General features: G+C 36.1%; 1 protein-coding gene across 1 annotated transcript; it reads left to right on the forward strand.

Annotated features, from left to right (window-relative positions):
- Positions 1-6,419: 6,419 nt before the first annotated feature.
- Positions 6,420-7,355, forward strand: LOC122728532 (olfactory receptor 6C75). The gene has a single exon (XM_043967210.1). It carries the CDS (start codon positions 6,420-6,422, stop codon positions 7,353-7,355), a length of 936 nt encoding a protein of 311 aa, XP_043823145.1.
- The last annotated feature ends 7,035 nt before the right edge of the window (positions 7,356-14,390 follow it).

Consider the following 14,390-nt stretch of genomic DNA (forward strand, 5'->3'; position numbering starts at 1 on the left):
AATCTCAATTTTCTCACATGTAAAGTAGATATTGCAACACCTCTTGCTCCTTCCTCACAAGGTTTGAGAGATTCTCAAATTAATGTGTAAACTGCTTTGCAAACTTTAAAACATTATAGGAAGCACTAGAAATTCAAGTATAAAGAATAAACCAATTACTACCCATTATGATCTTACTTTCTACAAAATGTGTTTCAGCAGGTTAATACTGGCAAAAACCTTTTATATAAATATAGACTTAATACTATTATGAGGAAAATGGCATTAATAGAAGCAAAATAGCATTGCCCATAAGCACACACACAAAGTGGTTAGCAGATCAGAGCTCAAATTAAGTCTACAGATGGTAAGTTGAGTGCTTTCCCATTGCCCTTCAATGTTTCTTGCTGGATCTTTGGAAGAATGGGAAAAAGTTGAATAAAAAGTGAAAAAAGGAGGTGGCTGATGCCAAAACCAGATATCATTCATCAAGTCCTTTTGTCAAAAGCATCCTTTTTATAGCTTAATGTAAATATAGTTACCATTCTGATTACTTTTCAGCATTAGCTCTTTCAAGCATTACTTTTTCCTAATCTCAAGATTCTGCATGTTGCATGTTCAATAACCCCATCCTCCTCACTGAAAGAAAATTCTATCAAAATTCTGCTTATGCTAAGTAGCTAGAGATAAGAAATATTATAATCTTTGAGTAAAGGAAATTATAGATCACCCAAATAGCAATTTAAAAATATACTGTGGGGCAGCTAGGTGACGCAGTGGATAGAGCACTGGCCCTGGAGTCAGGAGGACCTGAGTTCAAATCCGGCCTCAGACACTTAACACTTACTAGCTGTGTGACCCTGGGCAAGTGACTTAACCCCAATTGCCTCACTTTAAAAAAATATATATATACTGTGATAGAAATGGTTAAAATATGGTTAAGCCCCAACTAAAATCCCACCTTCCACAAGAAGCCTTTCCCAAACCCTCTTGATCCTAGTGTTTTCCCTCTATTATTTCATATATATATGTATGTATGTATGTATGTATATGTATATGTATATATGTGTGTGTGTATGTATATATATATAGTTTGCTTTGTATATACTTGCTTACATGTTGTCTTCCCTATTAGTTTTTAAGCCCCTTGAGAGCAAGGACTATATTTTGCCTCTTTTTGTATCCCTAGTGCTTAGCACAGTGTCTGGCATGTAGTTGGCATATAACAAATGTTTATTGGTTGATTGCATTTTGCTCACAAAGTAATGTCAAACAGAGCAACACAAAGCTTAAATCAGAAATAGAGATAGCTCAGGGTAAGTAGCCACTGGATTGCATTCAAGTAGCCTTAAGAAATGTAGAAAGAAGTCCTGAGTACATTGGGTGAAGCCCCTATGGAGGATTTATAGGAGGACAGGGACAAGAGTTCATATACAATGGGAGGACATGAAGAGGTTGTGAAATACCCTGCTGGAAGAATTATCCCCAGTGAGAAATTCACATATTCATTGAAATATTCAATTGTATAGAAAGTCACCTTCCTCTCAATGATGACCATCATGATACAGTCTCAGCTCCTCACTCCTCACTTTATAAAGAGTATTTAAATGATTGCACTACTTATTAGGCTAGGGAAAAAAATGTGAACTTGACTATAGCCTTATGTATTTATATTAATCTAAGCTCCTTTGGGATAAGAGTTTGTCGTTATCTTTATTTCAAATAATCTTTCATGCTGTGGATATGAACTGAACATTTGAAATTTATTTCCAAACTATTTTTGAATGAAAAAAAGTATGAAAATGTCTAGCAAAAAACATAAAAATTATAGCTATGAGTAGTGAGAAGTGATTTCAAATCCCATTCCTCAGATCACAACTAGAAACAGAAATATGTAACAGGAAAGTAGAAAACATCTTGATTCATCATGGGGAAAGAATTGTGAGTTACCAAAGAGGATTCATACTTCTTCACCCTTTCTAGGGGATACCAACTTTCAAGGGGACTAGCTATCCCCTGGAGACAAAAAAACTATATAGGCTAGAGATTCTTATCAGGATTTGCTAAAAGCTATTATGATATCATTTCTCACCATACCTCTATCCAGACTTCCCCAGGGAATCCTGAACATCAACTTCCTTTACTTCAAGGCAATATACATTTGGCCTACATAAGAAATAGTATCAATTAGAGGATATATGCCTATTCCTCTTATCATTCAATATCCTTCTTACTCAGTGATGTCCCTTTATGCTCATTCCACAGCTTCGGGTATTCTCATGACACTATCCCCTAAGCTTCCTTTTCTAAGTTTTGTGCTGAGTTTTGTGTTGTCTTAGTGCCTAGAGAACATGGATCTCCATGGTCCCTTTTGTGTTGATCCCTTGGGTTTCAAATTTAAAATGTACAGGAAAACATCTCTCATTGTCCAAGAACTTGAAAATGCCCTACATTTCCTTCCTTTCAAGGCAACACTTTCTTGCTACTAATTATCCAAAAAATGTTTTCTGGAGCTAATTGGTGGGATGGGTCAGAATTTCAGAGCTGGGGCACTGCCTGGACTGGGAATGTAAAAGTTAAATTGGCAAGTGTTCCTTTAAGCTAAGGAGAGAGGAACCTACAAGTATCGTATGAAAGTTATTTGAGTATGTGAGGAATAGGACTCGGTAGAATGTTTAGCTTATGAAATTGTGAAATTTCTACAAGTTAAAACCTAACCAATCATCTCAATTTATGCAAACCAAAGGGAACATCCAAGATTAAGCTTGAAATGAATGAAGGATTGTCAGAAAAGTAAGTATGATCCCTGTTTGTCATTTCATTTAAATATTTTTCTAACACTGTACATTAGAAAATTATGCCGTGTTTATTCCTCCTTTATGTATGTAAGGGTGATCTGACATTTCTTAATTCAGAAATTGACCTTTTTACTATGATAAACACATGTCTTGGGAACAAGGTTATAGGTGATCTTCCACAATATACTGTATCATGTTGGTATCAACTTTCTACCTTCAGTACAATTAGTTCTTGCCCATTTCTAGTCTTGTGTTTATTAGTGAGTCTACATGCTACCAATACAATTGATTTTAAATGTTAAAAGCTTAGGCAAGCAAGAGAAAGTTTTGTATATCTAATTGTTTAACTGACATTTTATACCAGGGAGTTTTATCTTTGTGTGTGTGTGTGTGTGTGTGTTATGGACCCTTTTGGAAGTCTAATGAAGCCTATGAACCCTTTCTCAGAATAATGTTGCCTACATATATTCATTCTCTAAGGCAAATTAACTTTTAAATTTCCTTTAGAGGTTAATGAAATTAAGGTTTCATTTTTTCCCATCTAGGCTTATGATTTAGACACACAGTCTTTGGGAATTCATGGACCCCAGGTTAAGAACCCCTATTTTAATTTATTTTTAAACTAAAAAAAAAGCATTATTTGACTTGAGTATAAATAGCTTATCATTTGATTCTGCAATGTGAATTCCATGCATAGAGTTGATACTGACCATCTTAACACTTAGGAAGGAAAATTTAATTGCTTTATTTTCCTTGACTGCATTCATTTGTTACAAGGCAGGGTTCTATGGAGAAGGAGTAACTGGGAAGTGACAAGGATGTTAAAAAAATAAAAAGAAAAAGAAAGATATAGCAAAAGGAGGAAGGCAGGCAAGAAGGAAGGAAGAAAGACAGGGAGAGTGGGAGGGGGGAAAGAAGGAAGGAGGAAGGATAGAAAGAAGAAAAGAAAGGAGGAAGGGACATGAAGACAGAAAGGAAGAGGGGAAAAAGAAGGAAGAGTAAGAAGGAAGAGGGAGGGGAAGGGAGGAAGAAAGAAAGAGAATAAATGAAAGGAAGGAAGGATGAAGTGAAGGAAAAGAAGAAGAAAAAAAGAATGAGAGAAGGCAATCTATATTCTCCTGATTTCAGGGGACTTTCCTTGGTATTTTGGTGGGATGAATCTGTAAAACAATGATATTAAAATGTTACACGCAAATAATTATTTCAAATCTCATGAGGAAAACACATTCCAAATAGCAAGATCAGAAGCCCTGAGAACTCTGAGGAATCTGGGAATCAAATTATTAGTGACAGATCACATGGACTGTTCATTAGCAATAAATGTTTCTGTGACCAAAAAGACCAATAAAATACCAGGCATCAGAAGAGATACCATAGGATCATAGAATTGTAATAGTAAGGACCTTAGAGATCACCTAGCCCAAATACCTTCATGATACAGATTATGAAACTAAGGACTGGAGAAGGTTAAGTGACTTGTCTAAATTCATATTGATAATAAGTAGAAGATTCAGAAATGAAAGATAAAATGTCCTTTTGCAAAACTATATTTCATTCCTCCCTAAAAATGAATATTTTTGTCTCTCTAATGGAAAGACATAATGAAGTTCAAGAAAGACAAAGTGTTTGAATAAATGAATAGATCTATAAATGGGCAGATTAGATACATGAAGACTCTAGTCTAGAAAGACATTCAGAATAAAATAGTATATTATCTAAAAATTTTTTTAAAAAGAAAGAAAGAATATAATAAAATCTATAAAATAAAGGATGACAATTGAGTAAATGTGGACTTTTCCAGCAAATTCCAGAATATTTGGACTAGGGAGTATACTTAGGAGATTTTTTTAAAAAGGTGTATTTACAAGTAAAAATAAATTTAAAATATAAATATACAAAAGTTTTATTTTACATAAAAGATATTAAATTTAAGAAGCACTACAGGCTAAAAATAGAAATATGTCCAACAAATCTGATACATTTATGAAATATTAATCCATAAGCAATTACATGAAAGCAGAATGCTCCAGGAAACATTCCTAATACTTGAAGGTCAACATAATGGAGAATAACTACCCCACTGGGAACCACATACAATCTCAAGAAAAAGATTTTTGAGAATAGAGAAATTTCATACAAATCTTTGTTTCCTTTCATCATTCTCTAATGGTTCCCTGAATTTAAGGATATGGATTTTTAGAAAATCAGAAGATAGGTGAAATTGACATGCAAATTAAGAGAAAAAAATCAATTGTGGGTTTTCCTAATATCATGGTAAAAGTATTAAGAAAGGGGAACAGAAAAAAATTAATTTTTTTTTAAAGAAAGGGGAACAGAGGCATATACTGGCTAGTGAGTTACTAGATTGTAGAGGACTAATGTTTAATTCAGAGGTATAGTCAAGGCAACATGTTGAAAAGTACAGAAAATAAAGTTGAGAAATAATGTAGTGGGGCAGCTAGGTGGCACAGTGGATAAAGCATGGGCCCTGGATTCAGAAGGTCCTGAATTCAAATCTGACCTCAGACACTTGACACTTCCTAGTTGTGTGACCTTGGGCAAGTCACTTAACCCTCATTTCCCCACAAAAAACCAAAAAGAAAAACAAACAAACACAAAAAGAAAAATAATGTAGTGATGAAGAGAGAACAGCATGGAAAGACATAAATGAATTAATACAAAATCAAGGAAGTAGGGCCAAGATAACAATATGCACAATGACTACAAAAATGTAAATGAAAGAAAAAAAAAGCCCCACAAAATAATAGAAACTCAATGTTGTGAATAGTAAAGAACAATCTTGGCCACAAAGAAGACATTATAAGAAGGCTGTTTCCCTGTTCCTTTGCAAAAGTTGTTGTCCATGGGTGTGGAATATTGTATATATAACATCAGATTTGCCAATTTTGTTAAAATTATTTTCCCCTTTTTCCTCCTTTTCCTTTTTTTTAAAGAAATTCTTTGTTTTATAAGAAATTGCTCTCCAGGCAGGGCATGGGGAAGGAAAAGGGATATTGGAAATTATATCAGAAATGAATATAGGGATACAAGAAGAAATCTAGGTGATTAAAAATAGTGATTATCAACACAAATCTATTCAAAAGCAAAAAAAGTAGTGCAAAAGTTTGTAGGAAAGAATCCCTGAGCAACTACTGATAAGAATATTTGCTATGACATCATATGTCTGGGTTCATTATTTTCTTTTTTTTTGAAGTCATGCAAAACATAATTCTATATTAACCCTGTTGCATGATAATGATGAAGTAAGAAAAATAAAGAAAATTTAAAAGTATGCTGCGATCTGCATTCAAAGTTGGTCAGTTTTCTCTCTGTAGGTGGATAGCATTTTTCATCATGAGTCCTTTGGAAGTGCTTTGGATCACTGTTTATGAGAGTAGCTAAATCTTTCATAGTTGATCACTGATACTGTTATTGATTACTGTTACTAATAGTGCAATTACTATGTATACTGGAGGATATTTTCTAGAGAAAATTATATCTATCAATAATTAGATAGAATTCTCTTTCTTTAACTTAATTACCATTTCCATTCCACACTAGCTAAAGCTTTCATTCCTTCACCTCAATTCTGCAGGTAATAAGAAGATTAAATAAGGTCTCCCCAAAGGAGAAAAAATTAAAATGAGAAACCACACAACAGTCACAGAGTTCATATTGCTGGGATTGACAGATGATCCACAGTGGCAAATTGTACTTTTTACCTTCCTCCTTCTTACCTACATGTTGAGTGTGACTGGGAACCTGACCATTATCACCCTCACATTGCTGGACTCCCACCTGCAGACCCCCATGTACTTTTTTCTTCGGAATTTTTCCTTCTTGGAAATTTCCTTCACATCTGTATGTATTCCCAGATTCCTGGTTACTGTTGTGACAGGGGATAAGACGATTTCCTATAACGGTTGTGTGGCTCAGTTATTCTTCATTTTCTTGGGGGTGACAGAATTTTACCTTCTTGCTGCCATGTCTTATGACCGCTACGTAGCCATCTGTAAGCCACTGCATTACACAACCATTATGAGCAACAGGGTCTGTACACTGCTTGTCCTAAGTTCTTGGCTGGCAGGATTCCTGATCATCTTTCCACCCATCATCCTGCTGCTACAGCTGGATTTCTGTGCATCTAATGTTATTAATCATTTTATCTGTGATTCTTCTCCCATCCTGCAGCTCTCATGCTCAAATACACGCTTCCTTGAGCTGATGGCATTTTTTTTAGCTGTGGTAACACTCATGGTCACCTTGACCTTAGTGATACTCTCTTATACATACATCATTCAGACAATTCTGAAAATCCCTTCTGCAAGTCAGAGAAAAAAGGCCTTTTCCACTTGTTCCTCCCACATGATTGTTGTCTCTCTTTCTTATGGCAGCTGCATTTTCATGTACATTAAGCCCTCAGCAAAAGAAAGAGTGTCTTTGAGCAAGGGAGTGGCTGTTCTCAATACCTCAGTTGCCCCCTTGTTGAATCCCTTCATTTACACCCTAAGGAATCAACAAGTGAAACAAGCCTTCAAGAATATGATTCACAAGGTTATTTTTTCTTCAAAGAAATAAACGCTTTTTGATATGGAAACTCCAAAGGCAAAACTCAACTAAAATCAGAATTTCAACAGTTTGCCCTATCTCACTCTCTTCCCTAGTCTTTCCATTTCAATTAATAAAACACACAATTAATCTCTTTTGTATTTCTCATAGTCCCAATTCTTACCTTTCCTTAAATTGCATTGTTCTTTTCTGTCTAAGCCTTTGTTAAACTCAACTATGCAAACAAATGAAAAATCTTTCCATTTGAAGTAAAGGCAGAGTTTGAATTCACTCCATAAAATGACAACTCTGAAAAATCAGGAATCCTATGATAGCACTTAATGACCTGTTACTTTCTGTGCATGCAATAAAAGTAAATTGATGGCTTTGCACATAAGTGTCTGCATAAGTGTCACTTCTTTCACTGTCATTCCTAGTCAAAAATAATTTTTAAAACTATTTTTATTCTCCACACCAAATTAAAATGAGCCTTTTCATATAGTAGAACAGAAAAAGAGGATTATATATGAAACCATTCCTGAGCTCCCCTTATAACTAGTACCTAACCTCTGAAATCTCCTCCAAATGTTCCTATATATGTGTGTGTGTGTGTATCTTCTTTGAACATAATTGTTTATATAGTTTGTTAATTTTTATATATTTTGTTTATTTTTATGTATGCTTATATTGTTTCCCCCATTTGATTGTGAGCTCCCCCAGTTATCAAACTGATTTACAACATGTTCAAATTATGGGTATAGGATCTTGGATTTGAAGCTTAGAGATCATCCAATTAGAGCAAAAGAAGTGAAGTCACTTTTTAATAAAATTTATCTTATTTTTAATTTATGGAATTAAATAAGCATTTCTATAAAAAAGTAAAATAAAAAGATGATGGCACATGAAACCATAAATGTACTATCAACAACTTACTATTCCTTTCATTCTTTTTTTTCTTTTTTTTTCTTTTTTTTTTTTTTTAGTGAGGCAATTGGGGTTAAGTGACTTGCCCAGGGTCACACAGCTAGTAAGTGTCTTTGGCCGGATTTGAACTCAGGTACTCCTGACTCCAGGGTCGGTGCTCTATCCACTGCACCACCTAGCTGCACCTCAAAGCCATTCTTAAAACAATTTTGCTGTTCCTGTGTATGATGCTCTCTTGATTCTGCTCATTTCATTCTTCATCATTTCGTGCAAGACTCTCCATGTTTTTCTAAGATCATTGAGCTCATCATTTCTCATTTCTCATAGCACTGTAGTATTCCATCACAATTATATCCTGCAACTTGTGCAGCCATTTGCCAATTGAAGTGACTTTCCTAATATACCTCTAGCAGTAAGTGGACAAGCCAAAATTTGAATCAGATTCTCCTAGTGACTTTAAACCATGTACTCTCTCCATTCTACCATCTTTGCCATAAGTGAAATTATACTAAAATTGCTTTTCCTCTTTAAAAACTTTATGTTCTATTTTAAAATGTTGCTTCAGTATGTTTAGTTACATGGTAGGTGTGGTAGATAAGGATGAGAAGTCATTGGATAATGAAAAGAGTTAGAAGACATAAGTTCAAATCTTTACTTTATCATTTAACTGCCAATGGGACCTTGTGCTACAATCCACATGAACTTTAGCTTTCTTACCTCTTAAATGAAGGAATTTGACAAGATTTTCATTAAGGATACCTTCAGTTTTTGTTTCTATAACTTTTTTTTAAATGACAATTTCTACCTTGGTGATTATTTTCCGTGAAAATTAATTTTATACAACTATTTGCTTTTCAGTCTATTTGCTTAGCTAATTAAATAAAAGTTTCTTTTGTTTTAAAATGAAGAATAAAACCATTTGTGTCAATCAAAGTTAAAAACATATTTGCAGTATAATTCTGCTTTTATAACCAATGGGACATCAGTCAGTCAGAATACTCCCAACCTTTGGATTCTATTTTCTGATGATCAAATAAACAGTTTAAAAGTGGACTCTGCAAATATAAGCATGGCAAGTAACAAAGGCAAGTATCATAAGATAGTTGGGAAACAAAGAAAAATGTTCCAGCATTCTTTTCAGTAGAGGATTTGGCCTGATCCATCAATTATGAAACAGTTTAGATCAGAAATCAGTAGCATTGTATCGGGAATTATTGAGATCAAGAGAAAGTACAGCCACTGAGTCATATGGAATCTTATAATTAAGGACCTGACCTAGAACCTATGTTTTAATGGCTCTCTCTTCCCCAGCAGGAGGCTGTGGGGCTAATTCTCAGACTTGTGTCCCCGCCTCCTTTGGTAAGGAAAAATCTATAAGGATAAATGATTTTGGAAGCATGACTAACATGACAACCTATTTATGCCTCAATTCCTTCAGCTAAATAACTGATGGAATTGATCCCTTTTCCTTGCTTCATCTATGTCCTTATAAGGATCTGTTGACTGAGAGCTGCTAGGAACCTAAGAAATAAAGTTGGGCTGGGGCCAGCTGATACAGTCTCAAGAGAGATTACTGTTAAATTTTCATTATAAAAATTTAGACTTTGGAAATTGGCAAATGGCAGAAATAAGGGCTTGATTTGTTGTTTTAATTATCTAGACTTAAGAAAATAGAGAAAATTTTCATAATGCAGATTAGATTTTTGTCATGAATATATTTCCCACCACCCACAGCAAGCTAGTTGTTAAATATTTACTAGCACACCATTGTCACAAGGTCATCCTGAAATCAAGAGAGATGAAGTAAGTTACTCAGAGTCATAATCACATATTATTAATAGCAGAAGTGGATTGTTAACATGACATAAACGACTTTGGGGAAATGTTTTGGAGGGTTGAGAAAATTATAAACCCAAGGCCCAGTAGTTATTGAGTGTGTTAACTCAGGTAGGTTACACATAGGATCATATTAGCATTGGAAGGTACTTCAGAAGACATAGAGAACAACCCGCTCATTTTACAGAAAAGGAAATGGAGGCCAAAGCACACAAATGCAGAGCTAGGTGTGAAGCTAAGTCCCCTTGATTTTTTTTTTCAGTTATTTTTTGTTCTTTTTTTTTTTTTTACAAGATGGTTAAGAGGGAATTTTTTTTTTAATGACTTCACTTGTATAATGGCTGTTATATTTCCTGACTTTTTTTTTTGGTGAGGCAATTGGGGTTAAGTGACTTGCCCAGGGTCACACAGCTAGTAAGTATCAATTATCTGAGGTCCGGATTTGAACTCAGGTCTTCCTGAATCCAGGGCTGGTGCTTTATCCACCGCACCACCTAACTGCCCCAGTCCCCTTGATTTTAGCACCATTTCCTCTTCCAGGTTACCATGTTGCCATGGATAGAGATCAAAGTCTTCAGTTCAACACTTTTTGCCAAAATGGATATTCTAGGTAAATTAATGGGTTTTTTAATGAATGTTTTCTTCTGCTTGTTCCCAGAATAATTTTCCCTCTTTATAACTAATAGAATAGAAAAAAAAAAAATGTTCGCCTCTCATGAAGGTAAAATCTGAGAATACATTTATGTCCTTGTCCAGAGAAATCAAACCACCTGTATTTCTTAGATGATATAATTCTATGAGTTCTTTTCACTGGACAGCAAAATTTTCTTCCCTTAAAAAAGTCAAGGAAATATTTCTTGGAGGGGAACAAAATGTGGAATCTTAGACAAAGAATTATGTAGAATTAGTTTATATGGAATAGGGGCATGTGAGAGAGTCTTTTAGCACTGAAGACTGATATGTCTGCCTTATATGGACAGAAGTGCACCATATAAGTCTATAAAACACACACACACACACACACACACACACACACACAGATTCAAAGCTCAGCATTAGCCTATTGCTTCCCAGGTTTTAACCAACAACATTGGGAAATGTGAACTCGAACTTTTAGCTGTAACTATATATTTTTTCTGATAAAAGTATTTTTTCAGTTACATGTAAAGATAGTTTTCAACAAACATTTATTTTATTTTCCATTTACATGTAAGGGTAGTTTTCAACATTCATTTTCATAAGATTTAGAGTTCCAAATTTTTCTACCTCCCTCCCTTTCCCCCTCCCTCCACAAGATCACAATCAGGTTATATATGTACAATCCACAAGTGTTCCTTTTATCAGTTCTTTCTATAAGGGTGCATAATGCTTCCTCATTAGTTCCTTGGGATTGTCTTGGATCATTGCACTGCTGAGAGTAGTTGAGTCATTCACAATTACTCATTGAACAATACTGCTGTCACTATGCACAATGTCCTCTCAGCTCTGCTCACTTCACTATACATTGATGTTCATTAGTCTTTCCAGGTTTTTGGGGGGATAATCCTGTTTGTCACTTCCTGTAGCACAAGTCCATTCCGCTACAATCATAACACAGCTTCTTCCATCATTCCTCAATTGATGGACATTCCCTTGATTCTCAATACTTAGCCTCCACCAAGAGTTGCTATAAATATATTTTGTACAATTTTCCCCCTTTTCTCTTTTTCATGATTACTATTGTTAACTGTTTCCCTTCCATCCTATTCCTTTCCCCATGATATTTATTCTATTATCCATCTTCTTTCATCCTATCACTCTTCAAAAGGGATTTGCTTCTGTTTGTCCCCTCCCCCACTCTGCCCTTCCTTCTTTTGCCCCTCTCTCTTTATCCCTTTCTCCTCCTATTTTCCTGCAGGGTTAGAGAGATTACTCCACCCAATTGAGTGTGTACATTATTCCCTCCTTGAGCCAATTCTAATGAGATTGAGGTCTTTGAGCCAATTTTGATGAGTGTTAGGCTCATTTACTGCCCAGATTAAATAGATTACTCCACCCAGTTGGGTGTGTCTATTAGTCCCTCCTTGAGGCAGCTCTGATGAGTTTAAGATCTTTGAGCCTTTTCTGATGAGTGTAAAATTCATTTACTGTCCTGCTCCTCTCCCATCTCTTCCCCCACTCCATAAGCCTTTTCCTGTTACTTTCATGTAGGATTTCACTTCTGCCCTTCCCCCTCCCCCAATGAATTATTCCCTTCACCCCTCCATTTAACCCTAAAGATGTCATCATCTAGCTAAGTGACACAATGGACAAATCATTACCTCTGGACCCAGGGGTATCCCAGCCAAAACCTGGCCTCAGACATAAGACAGTCGCCCACTGCATGACCCCAGGTATGTCCCCCAACTCCAATTTTTTATGGTTCTTTAGAGTCTTGTATTTGAAAGTCAAATTTGCCATTCAGTTCAGGGTTTTTTTTTTTAACACAAATATCTGAAGTCTTCTTTTTCATTAAAGTCCCATTTTTTCCGCTGAAAGATAATGCTGAGGTTTGCTGGGTAGGTGATTCTTGGTTGTAATTCCATTTCCTTTGCCCTCTGAAATATCATATTCCATACCCTCTGGTCCTTTAATGTAGAAGCTGCGAGATCTTGTGCTATCCTGACTGGGGCTCCACAGTACTTGAATTCTTTTTTTTTTTTTTTTGGCAGCTTGCAATATTTTCTCCTTGACCTGAAAGCTCTGGAATTTGGCTATAATATTCCTAGGAGTTTTCTTTTGGGGATCTCTTTCTGGAGGTGATCAGTGGATTCTTTCAATTTCTATTTTAGCTTCTTCTTCTGAAATTTCAGGGCAATCTTCCCTGAGAATATCTTGGAAGATGGTGTCTAAGCTCTTTCCTTGATCATGATTTTCAGGTAGACCAAGAATTTTTAAATTATCTCTCCTGGACCTATTTTCTAGGTCAGCAGTTTTTCCCAGAAGATATTTCACATTGCCTTCTATTTTTTTTTATTCATTTGGATTTGCTTTATTGTGTCTTGGTTTCTCATAAAGTCACTGGCTTCCATTTGTTCAATCCTCATTCTTAGGCAATTATATTCATCAGAGAGCTTTTGTACCTCCTTTTCCATTTGGCCAATTTGTCTTTTCAAGCTGTTGACTTTTTTCTCACGTCTTTCCTGCATCACCCTCATTTATCTTTACATTTTTTCCTCTACCTCTCTAACTTTATCTTCAAAGTCCTTTTTGAGCACCTCTATGGCCTGAGACCAATTCATATTTTTCTTGGAAGCTTTAGATATAGGAGCCCTGATGTTGATGTCTTCCTCTGAGGGTGCCCCTTGGTCTTCCTTGTTACTGAAGAAACTTTCTATGATCCTCACCTTTCTCTGTCTGCTCATCTTGCCTTTCTTTTACTTGACTTTTAGCTCCTTAAAGTGGGGCACTGTTTCCAGGCTGCAGTATCCCAAGCTTCAGAAGTCCCAGGTGGTATGATTTAAGGAGGATCATGTTCTCCACTCACCTGGCCTGTTCCCTGGTCCATAGATGATCCCAGACCAACTTGCTAATCAACCAGCTTTGTGTGTTGTGGTTGTCAGCTCTGAAGAGCCTGGACCCCTCCCCGACCTGGGCCACTTCTACTAGAGCCTACCACCTTGTTCTCAGTAGGGATGTAAAATTCAAGTTCTGCCTTAGCACCAGCCTAGACCCCTGTAGTCTCTCCCCTGCCCAGGGCTCAGCCCACTCACCAGACTGTGAGCTTAGTTCCAGATGACACTGGTGCTTCAGCTGATTCAGAGGCTCTGGGGGTCTCCTTCTCTGGTGAGGACTTCTGGAGACTGGATCTGTGTCAGGGTGACTGTGAGGTTGGTCTCCACTCCTGTATCAGCACAGCAGTTCCCTCCTTCTGACCTTCCAAGCCATTCTTGGTTAGAAGATGATTTCAGCACATTCTTCTGTAAGTTTTGCTGTTCCGGGCATTTTCCTATGACCTTATTTGGATGTTTTTTTGGAGTGGTCATGTCATGAGTATATAAAACATTAAACATATTTCTGCATTAGTCATGTTATAAGAGAAGAATCAGAACAACATGGAAAAGCCTCAAAATAGAAGAACAACAGCCCCCAAAACCAAAGAAATAATATTGTTCAATCAGCATCCATACTCCACAGTTCTTTTTTTTTTGTTTCTGGATTTGGAGATCCCCTTCCATCATGAGCCCCCTGGAACTCTCCTGTACCATCCAAAATTAGAAGGGATGCAGAAAGCTGGGGAACAATTTTTATGGCCAGTACTTCTGATAAAGGTCTCATTTCTAAAAT

This window comes from Dromiciops gliroides, chromosome 5 (genome assembly GCF_019393635.1).
Source record: "Dromiciops gliroides isolate mDroGli1 chromosome 5, mDroGli1.pri, whole genome shotgun sequence".
In the NCBI taxonomy this organism is placed as follows: domain Eukaryota; kingdom Metazoa; phylum Chordata; class Mammalia; order Microbiotheria; family Microbiotheriidae; genus Dromiciops; species Dromiciops gliroides.

Coding starts and splice junctions, on each gene's coding strand:
- LOC122728532 (XM_043967210.1), top strand. CDS start 6,420: ATGAGAAACCACACAACAGTCACAGAGTTCATATTGCTGGGATTGACA.